This window comes from Eretmochelys imbricata, chromosome 13, assembly GCF_965152235.1.
Source record: "Eretmochelys imbricata isolate rEreImb1 chromosome 13, rEreImb1.hap1, whole genome shotgun sequence".
Lineage (NCBI taxonomy): Eukaryota > Metazoa > Chordata > Testudines > Cheloniidae > Eretmochelys > Eretmochelys imbricata.
In genome coordinates this window covers 1,512,368-1,524,963 of record NC_135584.1, presented here as the reverse complement: position 1 = coordinate 1,524,963, position 12,596 = coordinate 1,512,368, and the positions used below count along the sequence as shown (strand labels likewise).

Here is a 12,596-nt window from a genome sequence, read left to right as displayed (position 1 = left end):
ATCACAGTGCTGCTGTCTGGCCCGAGAATCTCTGAATGAATCTGTTTTTAATGAGCCTGCTCCCGGGGAACGCTGACGCTGGGTCATCAAGAATGCATCACAGCACCAAAGCCGGATGCACAAACACAGCACTATGCCTTCCTATGCCACGGGCTGAGCAGAGGGGGCACCCAAAGCTGTGAGTGGGGCAAAGGGGATTCAGCTCCGAAAGTGACCAGATACTGACTCTTAAACAGAAGGTGTCTTTCTCCTTTGTCCCTGTGCAGAAGTCCTTGCTCAGCGATCTGTAAGTCACTCGCTTCATTAATACCATGATGTGCAAGGCTACACAAACACACACACACACACAAACAGTTCCAGCTACAGACTGCAAATCTTGAAATTAGCCCTAGGCCCCCAGAGGAAAACATAAAATCTCAGCTGTGGAGCACACCTGTCACCCAGAAAGATCCCCAAATGCCTTACTAACACAGGGCCCAACCCTGCTTCCACCACCGTCAATGGCAAAACTCCCACTGACTACAGCAAGGGGAGGATCTTGTGATATGTACTATACAAAACAAAAACCAAAAAAGTGCAACTAACATGGGGATTTTGACCAGAGCCAGAGCACCTTGCCAGAGAGTTGGAATTAAGCCTGAACCGGTGTGTATTTCTAACAGTTCACTGCTCCTGGCTGGGTTGATACCCACACAGAGGAAAAGTCCTCTTGCCCCCAAGGGAGTCTTCCCAGCCCAGCTTCACCGTTGCAAGGGAAGGAATGCATGGCCGAAACCATCCCTGTCCCCCCTGTTTCTGGCCCTCCTGAGAGGTGATGCTTCAAGGGAAGAGACACCCAGCAGCCTGAACGTGAATTAGTTTGGGGGTCACGCTCCCGTCTCTCCCACCAGTCGCTTCCAGAAGAGGCAGAGGAGAAGCAGTTAGAGTAGAAAAAGGGGCACCAGGACTCCTGGGACTGTTCCAAAAACTCTGCCAGTGACTCTCGAGGGGCCCCTGGCAAGACTCCTCCAGCCAAAGCACCAGAAGCTGCCTCTGATTTGGAAGCTCAGCTGCAGGCAACGTGGCCTGGTTTTTGTGGAGCTTGGGCACCCGCAGAGCCACATTATTCCCAGTGCAGCGGTGGGGGAAGAAAGCCAGGGCCACGTCAACTCACGCTGGGCACCCAAAATAAACAAGGCCCCAGATATCAACAGCCCCCTCCGAGCGCTGCTCTTAGCACCTCTGGTTCCACCAGCACCTGCTGCGTCCTGTCCCCGGGAGCTGGGCGCTCCACCAAGTCTGGTGACGGGAAGGAAATAACACGCGCCACCCGACGTCCGTCCGTGCAGCTGGCTGGGGGGTGTGCCTGTCCAGGGCGGATCAGGACTAAGTCAGCATGAAAGGAAGGACCAGAAACCACTGGCCTGGTCTGTTCTGCCCTGGTGAGTCCAAAGACCAAGGACCATTATCACAGCCTCCGCCTCAGCACGCTGCAGAGCACAGAGCTCTACCCAAGGGCTGCTTGGGATGGGAGAGGGAGATAGGAACACGAACTTGGCTTAAGGCCAAATTCAAGGCAGACGAGGTGGCATGGTCTGGGTTTGGAAAGGGGCACGCTCTCCAAGCGCAGGGAGAGGCTGCACCATTCAGCAGAAAAGGTTCTTCCACCCCCGGGGATGTGAACAGAGAGAACCCGGACTAGGCCAGAGTGAGAGAGCCGCCCGTCCCAGTCACCACCCAAGTCACACCACCCTGAAAGAGCAGCATGACCGAGACAACACAGACGGAAGCAGGGAATTTCCAGGTCCTGGTTAAATCAAGGTCCCAGCCCTGTCTGCCTCATGATTCCCAGATTCTTGAGAAAGGCACCCATTCCTCTAGTTGATTTGCTGCCTGGTTCGTGGAGAAATTTTAAATGACAATTAGCTGTCATTATCCTAATGTGATAATTCCCACTGTCTTGCCCATTATATGTCGGCCTTCTTCCAGGGACAGGCAAGCACAGACATTTGATGGGGAAGGGGTGTCAGAAGTAATTGTCTTGAACGACTGTACAAGCAGCAGCAGGAAAAACACATCGGATGGAGTATTCCCACCAGGAAGCTTGAAAAAAATCCAGAAGAATGCAGAGTGTTTCTGAAAGTAATTGCTAGAATAATCATTGGTGTGTGTGACAAAGGAGAAGGGCAGCACCGTGGGGAATCAGGGCACAGCTCCCTTAATCCTTCAGCCATTAAACTAACTGGCTTATTGATGTAAGACACTAACATTTGCAGCTGATGCAAAGAAGAACGCTGGATTCTCATGCTCTGGAATGCACGCTGTTTACCAACTGGCTCTTTTCCTTCCCGGCTCCGTGCACACAGACAGACTGGGAAGAACGCACGTTTGAAAGCCGATGGCACCAGCCCTGCATGCAAACAGTCTGCAATGGGGGGCATGAATAATTGAAGGAACTAGCTGAGGAAGAGCGAGGCCGTGCTGTTTGTGGAGGAGTGACAGGGACGTACAATGCAGTAGCAGCTCCCTGCTGGGGGTGCCAGGGCGGGCTTCCGCACAAAGATAGCTCAAAGCAAACCCTTTGTGATGAGGGCATGGGAAGGGAGTTTGAATGAGATTTGATCAGAACAGCCTCTTTCAGCCAGGTGGGCTGGGATCACGTTGCTCAGGCTCACAACCAAGAGGAAGATGGGGGGACTAAATATACCCACATACCCCAGTAAAGGAAGAGCCCAGAGGATGGGGGGACTAAATATACCCACATACCCCAGTAAAGGAAGACGTATTGTGTGCATTATCATTGCTCCTGGGAGCCCTAGTCACGGACCATCCATAACAAACCTCTCAGAAGCCTGGTGAGTGCACGGCGTATTTGCATCCCGACGCCCAGCTGATGCCTTTGGGGACAGGTTTAAAATACTGCATCCCCTAGAGCACATGTTCTGGTTCAAACGCTCAGCTGCAGCCAGGGGCACTCGGGCTGCTGCTCCCTCCTCCAAAAGCCTCTTGTGCTTCCACTTAGGCCAGAGGTGGATGCACTTCTCGGAAGCCGTGCCTCCCATTCCAGAGGCTACACGGCCCCGGCTTGCACCCACCGAAGTCAACAGGCACATGGAGGATTGGGCCCGGAATTAGGACATTTTGTGGAGCAACCAGTCTGACGTGCCCCCTGAATTGCTTAAGGCCTGGTTCCGGCCCTGCCCTGCCCTGCAGAATCACTTGTTCACTTCAGGGAGGCTTCCAGGGCTCTTTTCTCCCCTCCCTCCCCCATCCTCTCCCGCTGCGTGGGGAAAGCTGTACCAGTGACTAATGAAATGATCAATCTCCAATCTGCTAAACAGCAATTTATCCAGGTTTGCAGCACACACCGGTTTTATCAAATTGGTATTCACCTGCTGAACACAAATGGCTTATTATACATGACCCACTTATTCACTGCATTTCAGGATCCTTAATAAAGGTTTCTGTTGTGATTAAGTGAGTTGCTGCGGAACTGCCCGTGGTACAAAGCCCTGTAACAAGGCTCCTAAATGCACTCAGCCACTCAGATCTTTTTCTTTACAGCAACCATTTCAGTACTTAGTTGTTTATTGCTGAATTTCAGCGGAGGTAATGGAGGCAGATCTCTGTCTCTAGCACCCCCTTCTCACAGCACCCAGGGAAGATCAGCAATTCCAGGAAATGCTCCTGGTCTTCCAGGCACTAGCAGGAATGACAGGTTACTCCTGAAGTATGACAACACATTGCTGTTCATCCCTATTCTAGACCGCAGGGCATGGTAACAATACACTCTGCACAGCAAGACAGTCATGGTACACGGCTCTTACATAGACTGGAGGTGCCTCAGGGCAGGGACCAGCTTTCACTCCAGGTTGCTGAGCACCCAGGACAATGGGGTCCCAGTTCTGACGGAGGCTCCAGGCACTGCCGGAAGACCAATAACTAAGACAGGCTAACAGACGAGGCTACCACCACCTGACATGGCTGGATTTGTGAGCTCCTGGTTCTCCCCAGTGAAGGGTGAGGAAGGTAACCTACATCCAGCTCCCTGGCTCCAAAGAGGACAGGAGAAACCAGAAGCTAGTGTCTCCTTTCCTCCTTCTCCGGTGAGGGATGGGCTCCTGGTGGGAGCTGCCTGGGAAGTTCTCATGGAAACCAGACAATGAATGTGTGAAGCTGTTCACAGACAGGGCTCTCCCCCGCTCCAGCCAGCCCCAGCTACTGGAACCAGGCCAGGGGAGGTAGGGTTTCCGGCCGCTGTGCTGGGCAATCAAGATGAAGCAACCCAGGGGGCTTTACAGAGGAGCGAGGACGGGGCACTGCAGTGGCTCCAGACCATTTGCCGGTGTCCGTGTGGACACACAGGGTGCCAGGTGGCCAAAGCTACATTTATAAGACTATGCAATCGGAAATGGCCTCTTTGCCCCCCGCCCCACCCTGACCCCGAGGCAGAGCTGCCAAGGGGCAGCAGGCTGAGCCCCGGAGAAGGGTCACGAACTTTTCCCCACTAATCTGCTGGCAGACCAGGGTCTCCCGCGAGCTCCTGAGCCGGCAGACCCAGGTCCCCGGGTTTCTCCGGGCGCCCCCGGCTGCTCCCGACCCACAGCGGGGCCTGGGGCGAGGGGCGCGCCCACAAACTTACCGCCCGGGAGCTCAGCCTCCCTCCGCGGGCAGCAAACCCGCTCCGGGACCCCGCAGGGCTCGGCTCTGGCCACTGGGCTGTGCCGGGTCCCTGCCCCGCCGGCTCCGCGCTCAGCCCGGGACAGGCTCATTCGCAGCGCGGAGCCCAGCGCCCCGGACCGGCTGCGGGGGCCCTGCCCGGGGCTCAGCGCGCAGCGGCACCTCCGGCCGCCCCCGGCTGCGCAGCACCCCCCTGCCCGCGAGCCCCGGCGAGCCCCGGCGAGCCCAGCCGGCCGGTCTCTGCGCCCCCCGCCCCCGGAGGAGAAGTTTCCAAAGCCCCGCGCTGCCCCCCGGAGGCTGCCCCCGCCCCGGCCTCCTCCCTGCGCTGCCCGGTCCCTGCCCCTGTCCGGTCTCTGCCCGGTCCCCGCCATGCCCGGCTCACCGTTGGCCGCGGGGGCCCGCGCCGGGGCGCCCAGCTGGAGGTAGAGCCCCAGGTAGTGGAAAATCCCCAGGGTCACGCCCAGGGCCCCCATGGTGCTCGGGGCTCCGCCCGCCCGCCCGGTCACATCGGGCTCGGGCCCCTCCGCAGAGCCGTGGCCAGGGCGCGGTGCCGGGTGCTCCCGCGCCGCTGCCGGAGACTGCGGGACTCTTCTCTGCCGCGGAAGGCTCCGCGCTCGGTGGCGGTGCCGCGGCTCGCCCAGAGCCTCCCCCCGCCGGCGGAGGGATCCGAGCGCTTGATTTAGCATCAAAGTTTTTTCCCAGGGTGTCAGCTGCCCGGCCGAGCCGAGCCGAGCCGAGCCGGGCCGGGTCCCAGCGGGGGGGCTCCAAGGCACTGGGGGGGGCGTGGCCCAGCCCCGCTGGCCCGGGGAGTCCAGATTTACTCCCCCCACCCCGGCCAGGAGCTGCAGCGCCCCCCCCCCCGTCCCGGCAGCTGGCTCGGGGGGGTCGGGGTGCGGAGCCCCCGCGCTGCGCCATGCACCGGCCGGGAGGGACCCCCGCGCCCGGCCCGGGTGTGGGTCCGGGGCTGCCCCAGCCATGGGGCCCCTTGCGCGTCTCCAGCCCCCGGCGGCGCCCGGAGCGGGGGGTCCCCGGGGCGCGCCCCCAGGCCGGGGAGCTTGGCGGGCGGGCGGGCGGCCCGGGTCCCCGCCGACCTGCCCCGCGCTCAGCACCAGGGACAGCGCCCGGCGCCCCCAGCGGCGCTCAGCGGGGCCAGCCCTGCCCCCGGCTCGCCGCCCTCCGCCCCGGGCTCGGAGCCCGCCGCCGTGCGTGGGAAGGGCCGGGCGGCAGCTGGGGATGGGGCGCCCCGCGCAGCCCCGGGGTTCGTCCTGGGAATCCCGACTGCGCCACGCACCCCAGGGCCCGACCGGTCACCCCGGGCCCCGGCCGCTGGGCTCAGCCGGTGGCCTGGCACCGTCCTGGGGACCCGGCTTCTGCGCCCCAGCCCGCGGGCGTTAACGTGCGAGGAGGCCGGGCAGCCGCGGAGCCGGCCTCAGAGCGAAACCAGCCCGGCTCCGGGAGCCCCATCTGGCCCGGGACTGGAGGGCAGCGAACCGGCGGTGCAACATCCTGGCCCCAGCCCAGGGACACACACCGGACCGGGGGTCACCCCAGGGCCCCGGATCCCCCCCATGGCCCCGGCTGCCGCGGCCCAGGAGCGGGCAGCCCACCGCTTCCCAGTTCACTCCAGGGGCGGGGCCTGGCCTCCCCCCTTCATTACCTGCTGTGAATGAGAAAGGGGCGCTGGGCCCGGATGAAATCCTGGGGCTCACCCCGCTCGCCCTCCCCTGCGCAGCATCCCACTGTCCCTAGGGCTTTCCAGGGAAATCACCCCAGAGACCCCAGTCCCAGCAGGCAGCTCGAGACTCTGCCCCTCCGGCCCGGGGCAGGAACAGGGACTGCGAGGATTTGGGGGCTCTGGCTTTGTACAACACTCTTCTGGAGTCTGGGCTTCTGGAGTCGCGGTGATGTTCTGAACTCTCTGAATGTGGGTGCGGGTGGCTGCCGGCGCTGGGGGCCTGCTTCTGAGCGGCCTGGGGGTGAAGACCAGCAACAGAAGGGCTGAGCAGGCCCTGCCCTCCCAGATCAAAGGATGGCTGTAGCAGCTTCCCTAGGGGAGAGGGAAGACTGGACAGAGGTGTTCCTGCAGGCCTGTAGAAACGCAGACCTGGAGAAGTGAAAGGAGAGAGATGCCTCCTGAGCGAGGGGGACCCTTTGACTGCGGTGTCGTCCGAACTGGAGGAAGCTGTCTGGCTGTCCAGGTCAAAGGGGAGATTCTCACCCCCGGAGCTGGAAGAGTGAGGTCTAGGAGGGAGAGCTAGAAACCGGAGGGGACTCTGACCAAATCCCAGAGAACACTCAAAAGTGTTGAAGAAACCAAGGCAGGGACTGGAAGCATGGATTTATTGTTTTGCCTAGATGAATATAAATCCGAAGGTAGGGGGTGTAGAAAATTGATTGGGGAAGTAAAGGGACACAGAAAGCTGTGGCCTGCAGAGTTAAGGAAAATGAGGAATTCTTAAAGTATTTTAGGAACAAAAAGAATCCTAGCAATTATATTGGTGCATTACTAGAATTATCAATAATAATGCAGAAAAGGCAGATGTGTTCAATAAATATTTCCGTTCAATATTGGGGGTGGGAGAAACAGATGATGTAGTTGTATAACAACACTGTTTCCATTCTACTAGTGTGACGAAGCGGGACTGTTCTTAATGTTTCCTCTGAATAGTGTGGGGGTGCCTCAGTTCCCCCTAGGCAGTTCTTAAGTATCTAGGTGGTGGGATAAGGGTGTTTGGTCGTTGCAGAGCCCTAGAGGGCAGGTGTGTGCAGGGGTCTGGACACAGAGAATGGCCGACACCCTGTTTCCTGGCAACTGATGGCCTGGGCCCTTCCCCCCTGCAAGGTGAGAGCTAAAGGGTTGGAGAACAAAGGAATCCGGTGACCTCCTGGCCCCGGAAAGGGACAAAGCCCAGGGGAGGAGGGGCTGGAGGGAATTTCAGTTTGGGGCTGGCTGGGACATGGAGTGAAGGGCAGACGTGGTTGTCTGGCTCACTGCCCCCCAAAATGGACCCAGCTGAGGGGTCCTGTTCTCTGCACCTACAAGCTCTGTTTTAGACCACGTTCCTGTCGTCTAATAAACCTCTGTTTTACTGGCTGGCTGAGAGTCACGTCTGACTGCGAAGTCGGGGGGCAGGACCCTCTGGCTGCCCCCGGAGCCCCGCCTGAGTGGACTCGCTGTGGGAAGCGCACGGAGGGGCAGAGGAGGCTGAATGCGCCGAGGTCAGAGCCAGGAAGGTGGAAGCCGGGTGAGCTTTGTGTCCTGAAGACAGGCTGCTCACAGGAAGGCGACTGCCCCAGAGTCCTGACTGGCTTCATGGGGAGCAGTTTCAGAGCATCGCTCTGGGACTCCGTGACAACTAACACCTCAGGGGGATCTTAAAGAGCAGATTTAAAATTTTTATTAACGCTAATGTTTAAAATCAAATTTACACGCATTAAGAAGGAAAGTACTGTACATCTGGAGTCAAAATCAGCAGGTCTGGCTAACTTGCACTCAGGGGGTTAGAATATTTTAATGAAAGAATGAGAAGGACTTGTAGTACCTTAGAGACTAACAAATTTATTAGAGCATAAGCTTTCGTGGGCTAAAACCCACTTCATCAGATGCATGGAGTGGAAAATACAGTAGGAAGATAGATATAAATATATATATACAGAGAACATGAAAAAATGGGGGTTGCTATAACAACTCTTAATGAGACCAATCGATTAAGGTGGGCTACTATCAGCAGGAGAGAAAAAAACTTTTGTAGTGATAATCAGGATGGCCTATTTCAAACAGTTGACAAGAAGGTGTGAGTAACAGTAGGGGGAAAATTAGCATGGGGACATAGTTTTTAGTTAGTGTAATGACTCATTTTTAATGTATTTTCATGTTGCAAGCAACGGGATTTGTGCTGCTCTCCTATGGACCAATTTGAATCACACAAACCTCCTTAGGAGGGGAAGTTCCCTGCATGTCCAGGTTAAATTTGTCTTTGCCCAGAATAATACACAATCCTAATGAGAACTCTTTGGACTATCCCAAGAAGATCATCAGGCCTGCCTAGTTCTATGCACTGCTTTGCACCACGGTACCCAAGGCCCTCTCAGCATCACAGGCCTCAGGAAGCCATTCCAACCAGAAGCCCCAGCCCCCCAAACCTGCGGGCCTCAAGTCCCTATTTAGACTCCTAAATTAGGGTCCTGCTCCATGGAGTCACTGGGAAATGGTCAATTCTCAGCACTTTCAAACGTTTGGTCACTTCCTTAAGGTGCCTACCGATGGATTTAGGAGCCTAATTTTAGGCACTTAGGGGTGAGAGGCTTGGCCAGAGGTTTTAGTTCCCTCTCTCAGCAGGGGTCTGCAGTCACCCCATCTCCACTCTCTCCCTTGTCCTTTAACAGCTGCTGGGGGGTTGGAGCCAAATCCTGCCCTGGTTGCTGCAGCAAGGAGAAGCAGAGAAGCAGCTCCGGTCACTCTCTCCCCAAGATCCTGCTGCCAGGACCCTGTGGATTCAGGGAGCGCTTTGCTGCTGCTCAAAATGGTGCAGCGTGTGCATCGCTACCCAGCGGTGCCGGAACAGGAGGGCCAGGGGGCAATGGCCCCTCCCACTTTTTACCGGCCATATGGGCGAGCGAATGGGGGGAGGGGTCTTGGGGGGAAGAGGTGGTGCAGGACCGTGGCTTCAGGGGAAGGGGCAGTCCAAGGGCAGGGCCTCACGGAGGAGGAGTGCTGCAGGGGCAGGGCCTTGGGGGCCATGGTGGCACAGGGCTAGGGCCACAGTTCAGGCACCAGTGGGCCCCAAAGTTAGGGAACCTTCCGTTGGCCCTGGCTCTATCTGCAAACTCCGCATTTGCTGTTGATGGTAATATAGACACTAGTGCGTGGGGTCTCAACCTGTTTTCCCATTTGCAAACCCCTTTGGAAATGTCAAGTGGAGGTGCGGCCCCCTCTGGAAATCTACTGTCGGTATATAGAGTTGAAGTCTGTTCAGTCCGTCTGCGGACTAAGTCTATCGTGGACCCCTTAGACATAGTCTATGGCCCCCTGGCAGTCCACGGAGCACAGGTTGAGAACCACTGCTCTAATGCAGCAGGAGAACGAGATCTCCGGTCTCGAGCCCAAGGGTGAAAGAAAGTTGAGTGACTTACCAGGACGCTGGGGCCAGCTCTGGCCCCTGGAAGGAGCGGGGTTGAGGGGGTCAGAGCCAGCCCCAGACCACCCTGTAAGGCAAGTGCCCCCCACCCCCCACCGGGGTGACAGCAGCAGCCCAGGGCTCCAGGAGCTATTTAAAGGGGTGGGGTGGTAGAAGCAGGGGAGCTCTGGGCTCTTTAAATAGCCACCGTAGCCCTGCAGCCGCTACCCCAGGGCTCCAGCAGCGGGGCTCTGGAGGCAATTTAATTGCCCCCGGGGAAGCCGGGCTGCCCCAGTACGGTGCACTGGCTCTTGCCGGTACGCGTACCGGGGCATACCAGCTACTTTCACCTCTGCTCGAGCCCCTAACAGGTGGGCCAGGGCCCTGCTACCTAGTCCCACTTTCTAACGTACTGTAGCAAGATCTGACTCTGCTGGGGACAAGACTCCTTATGGTCCCCCCCCACACACACACCCCAGCATGCTCAAGAGCGAAGCACAGGCCAGGACCAAGTCCTTTCTGCATGCTCAGCCACACCCACCAGAGCTAAGGTTACCAAAATTTCCATCAAAACCCCGTGTGCACACACTGCTAACCTACTCCCTCCCCTAGGTCTAACGGTTTCCATGGTGGGGCTGTGCCTGAAGGAGAAATCGTTCTGGGAAGGTTGAGATACATCCCATCCTCTGTTTTCCAGTGGCAGGGGAGGGAGAGGAAACTCTTCCAATTATACTACTGTCACGGGATTCCCCGGGCAATGCTCTGGAACTGCTCCCCACAAAGCCAGTCAGGACTCTGGGGAAGTCTCCTCTCTGGGAGCAGCCTGTCTGCAGGACACACAGCTCACCCAGCTTCCACCTTCCTGGGTCTGACCTCGGAGCATTCAGACTCCTCTGCCCCTCCGTGCGCTTCCCACAGCGAGTCCACTCAGGCGGGGCTCCGGGGGAAGCCAGAGGGTCCTGCCCCCCAACTCCGCAGTCAGACGTGACTCTCAGCCAGCCAGTAAAACAGAGGTTTATTAGACGACAGGAACATGGTCTAAAACAGAGCTTGTAGGTGCAGAGAACAGGACCCCTCAGCTGGGTCCATTTTGGGGGGCAGTGAGCCAGACAACCCCATCTGCACTTCACTTCACGTCCCCAGCCAGCCCCCAACTGATTCTCTCCTGCCCTCCTCCTCTGGGCTTTGTCCCTTTCCGGGGCCAGGAGGTCACCAGATTCCTTTATTCTCCAACCCTTTAGCTCTCACCTTGCAGGGGGGGAAGGGCCAGGCCACCAGTTGCCAGGAAAGAGGGTGTCGGCCATTCTCTTGTGTCCAGACCCCTGCACACACCTGCCCTCTAGGGCTCTGCAACGACCAAACACCCTTATCCCACCACCTAGATACTTAAGAAGTACACAGGGGAAACTGAGGCACCCCCACACTATTCAGAGGAAACATTAAGAACAGTCCTGCTTCGTCACACGCGGCTCAGTCTATTACAGTGAATACAGTAACACATAGAAACGGATCCCCTCAGAGAGAGAGGGGCGTGCGATTTTAAACACTGCATTACCGGAGGCTGTTTGCAGGAAGCACCCACAGCTTTTTGCAGGAAGGATTTCTCCTGGAAGTTTGAAAGTGTGTCACACATCATGACTCCAGCAAGTTCCTCTTCATAACAAAAAGCTTAATAGGCTCTAATACAAGGCTGGAAGTATTCTCCATCCACTGTGTATTACCAAGCAGCCATAATCTAAGTAAATCCTGTTTTGATGATTTCATTATGGTATTTTACAGGAAGACAGGCCATTGGATGTACGTTCCCATCCCCACAGTGGAAAATATATTATTTATAGTGAAATAAGATAACTAGGCAGCATTAGACTCTCACAAAGACTAGGCAATAACTCACACACCCCTGTTTGCTTTACCCCTGGGGATGCTGCATGATCCCAGCCAGCACTGGGGCTGAGCACAAGCCAACAGCTCTAGCCCGGCCGTTTTGTAACTATTATTGCAATGCATTGTAATGGTGCTGGGGACAGTAAGGGTACGATCCTGAAATCCTCACTCAGGCAAGGCTCCTGTCAGTAGCAGTGGGCGTGTTGTCTGAATCAGGGCCGCAAGGTCTGGCTCATATACAATCTAACGCCCGGGTGAGTAAGGAGGGACACTTTGCACGGTGGCACTTTCTTGATATAAAAGATGTTCAGGAAATTATTTAACACAATGGGCCTGATTCTGATCTCATTTACACCCACGTACATCTAGGGCGTTTCCCCAGATTCCACCAGTGTAACGGGTCAGAATCAGGCCCACTCAGGGGGCCTGACCTATAACTTCTGTCGACTTGCTCAAAAAAGGTAACGAAACCACAAATAGGAGCCTGCAGGCAAAATATCACCCATCTAAATACCAAGCTTCCTCTCCAAGTCACAGCTACTGTCTTCACGGCTTCACAGAGTCTCTGTGTACTGCACAGGAGTCCAAATGACATTTCCTCTCCCGATAAACAGGCAGAATCAGATTATGTCAGGTATTGCTGAGAGATGACAGATACCTCCCCCCACTCTTCAAAGAGATTCTTCACATTGGACTTGAAAATACAACAGTATTTTGTCACCCTTCGCTCAGTGGGATTTCTCCTGCAGGAGTGGCAAGAGTATTTTTCACATTACCACCCTGGAAGGCCAGGTCCCTGGAGGTCTGGCTAAAACGAGTGCTGTACTATAGCCCGTGTAACTACTGACAGGGTGGTACCAACATTACAGATCAATAGGTTTAAAAAAATTCTGCAACATTTTCCACATGTCAGAATAAATCTCCCATAAGAACAGA

General features: G+C 56.5%; 1 protein-coding gene across 1 annotated transcript in view; it reads right to left on the bottom strand.

The window, feature by feature from the left end:
* Window positions 1-5,132, bottom strand: part of VSTM2L (V-set and transmembrane domain containing 2 like) — a 42,360-nt gene extending 37,228 nt beyond the window's left edge. The window contains exon 1 of the mRNA XM_077832544.1: window positions 5,042-5,132. Within this exon, the coding sequence (XP_077688670.1) occupies window positions 5,042-5,132 (91 nt within the window). The remainder of the gene's footprint in view (window positions 1-5,041) is intronic.
* Between the last annotated feature and the right edge of the window lie 7,464 nt (window positions 5,133-12,596).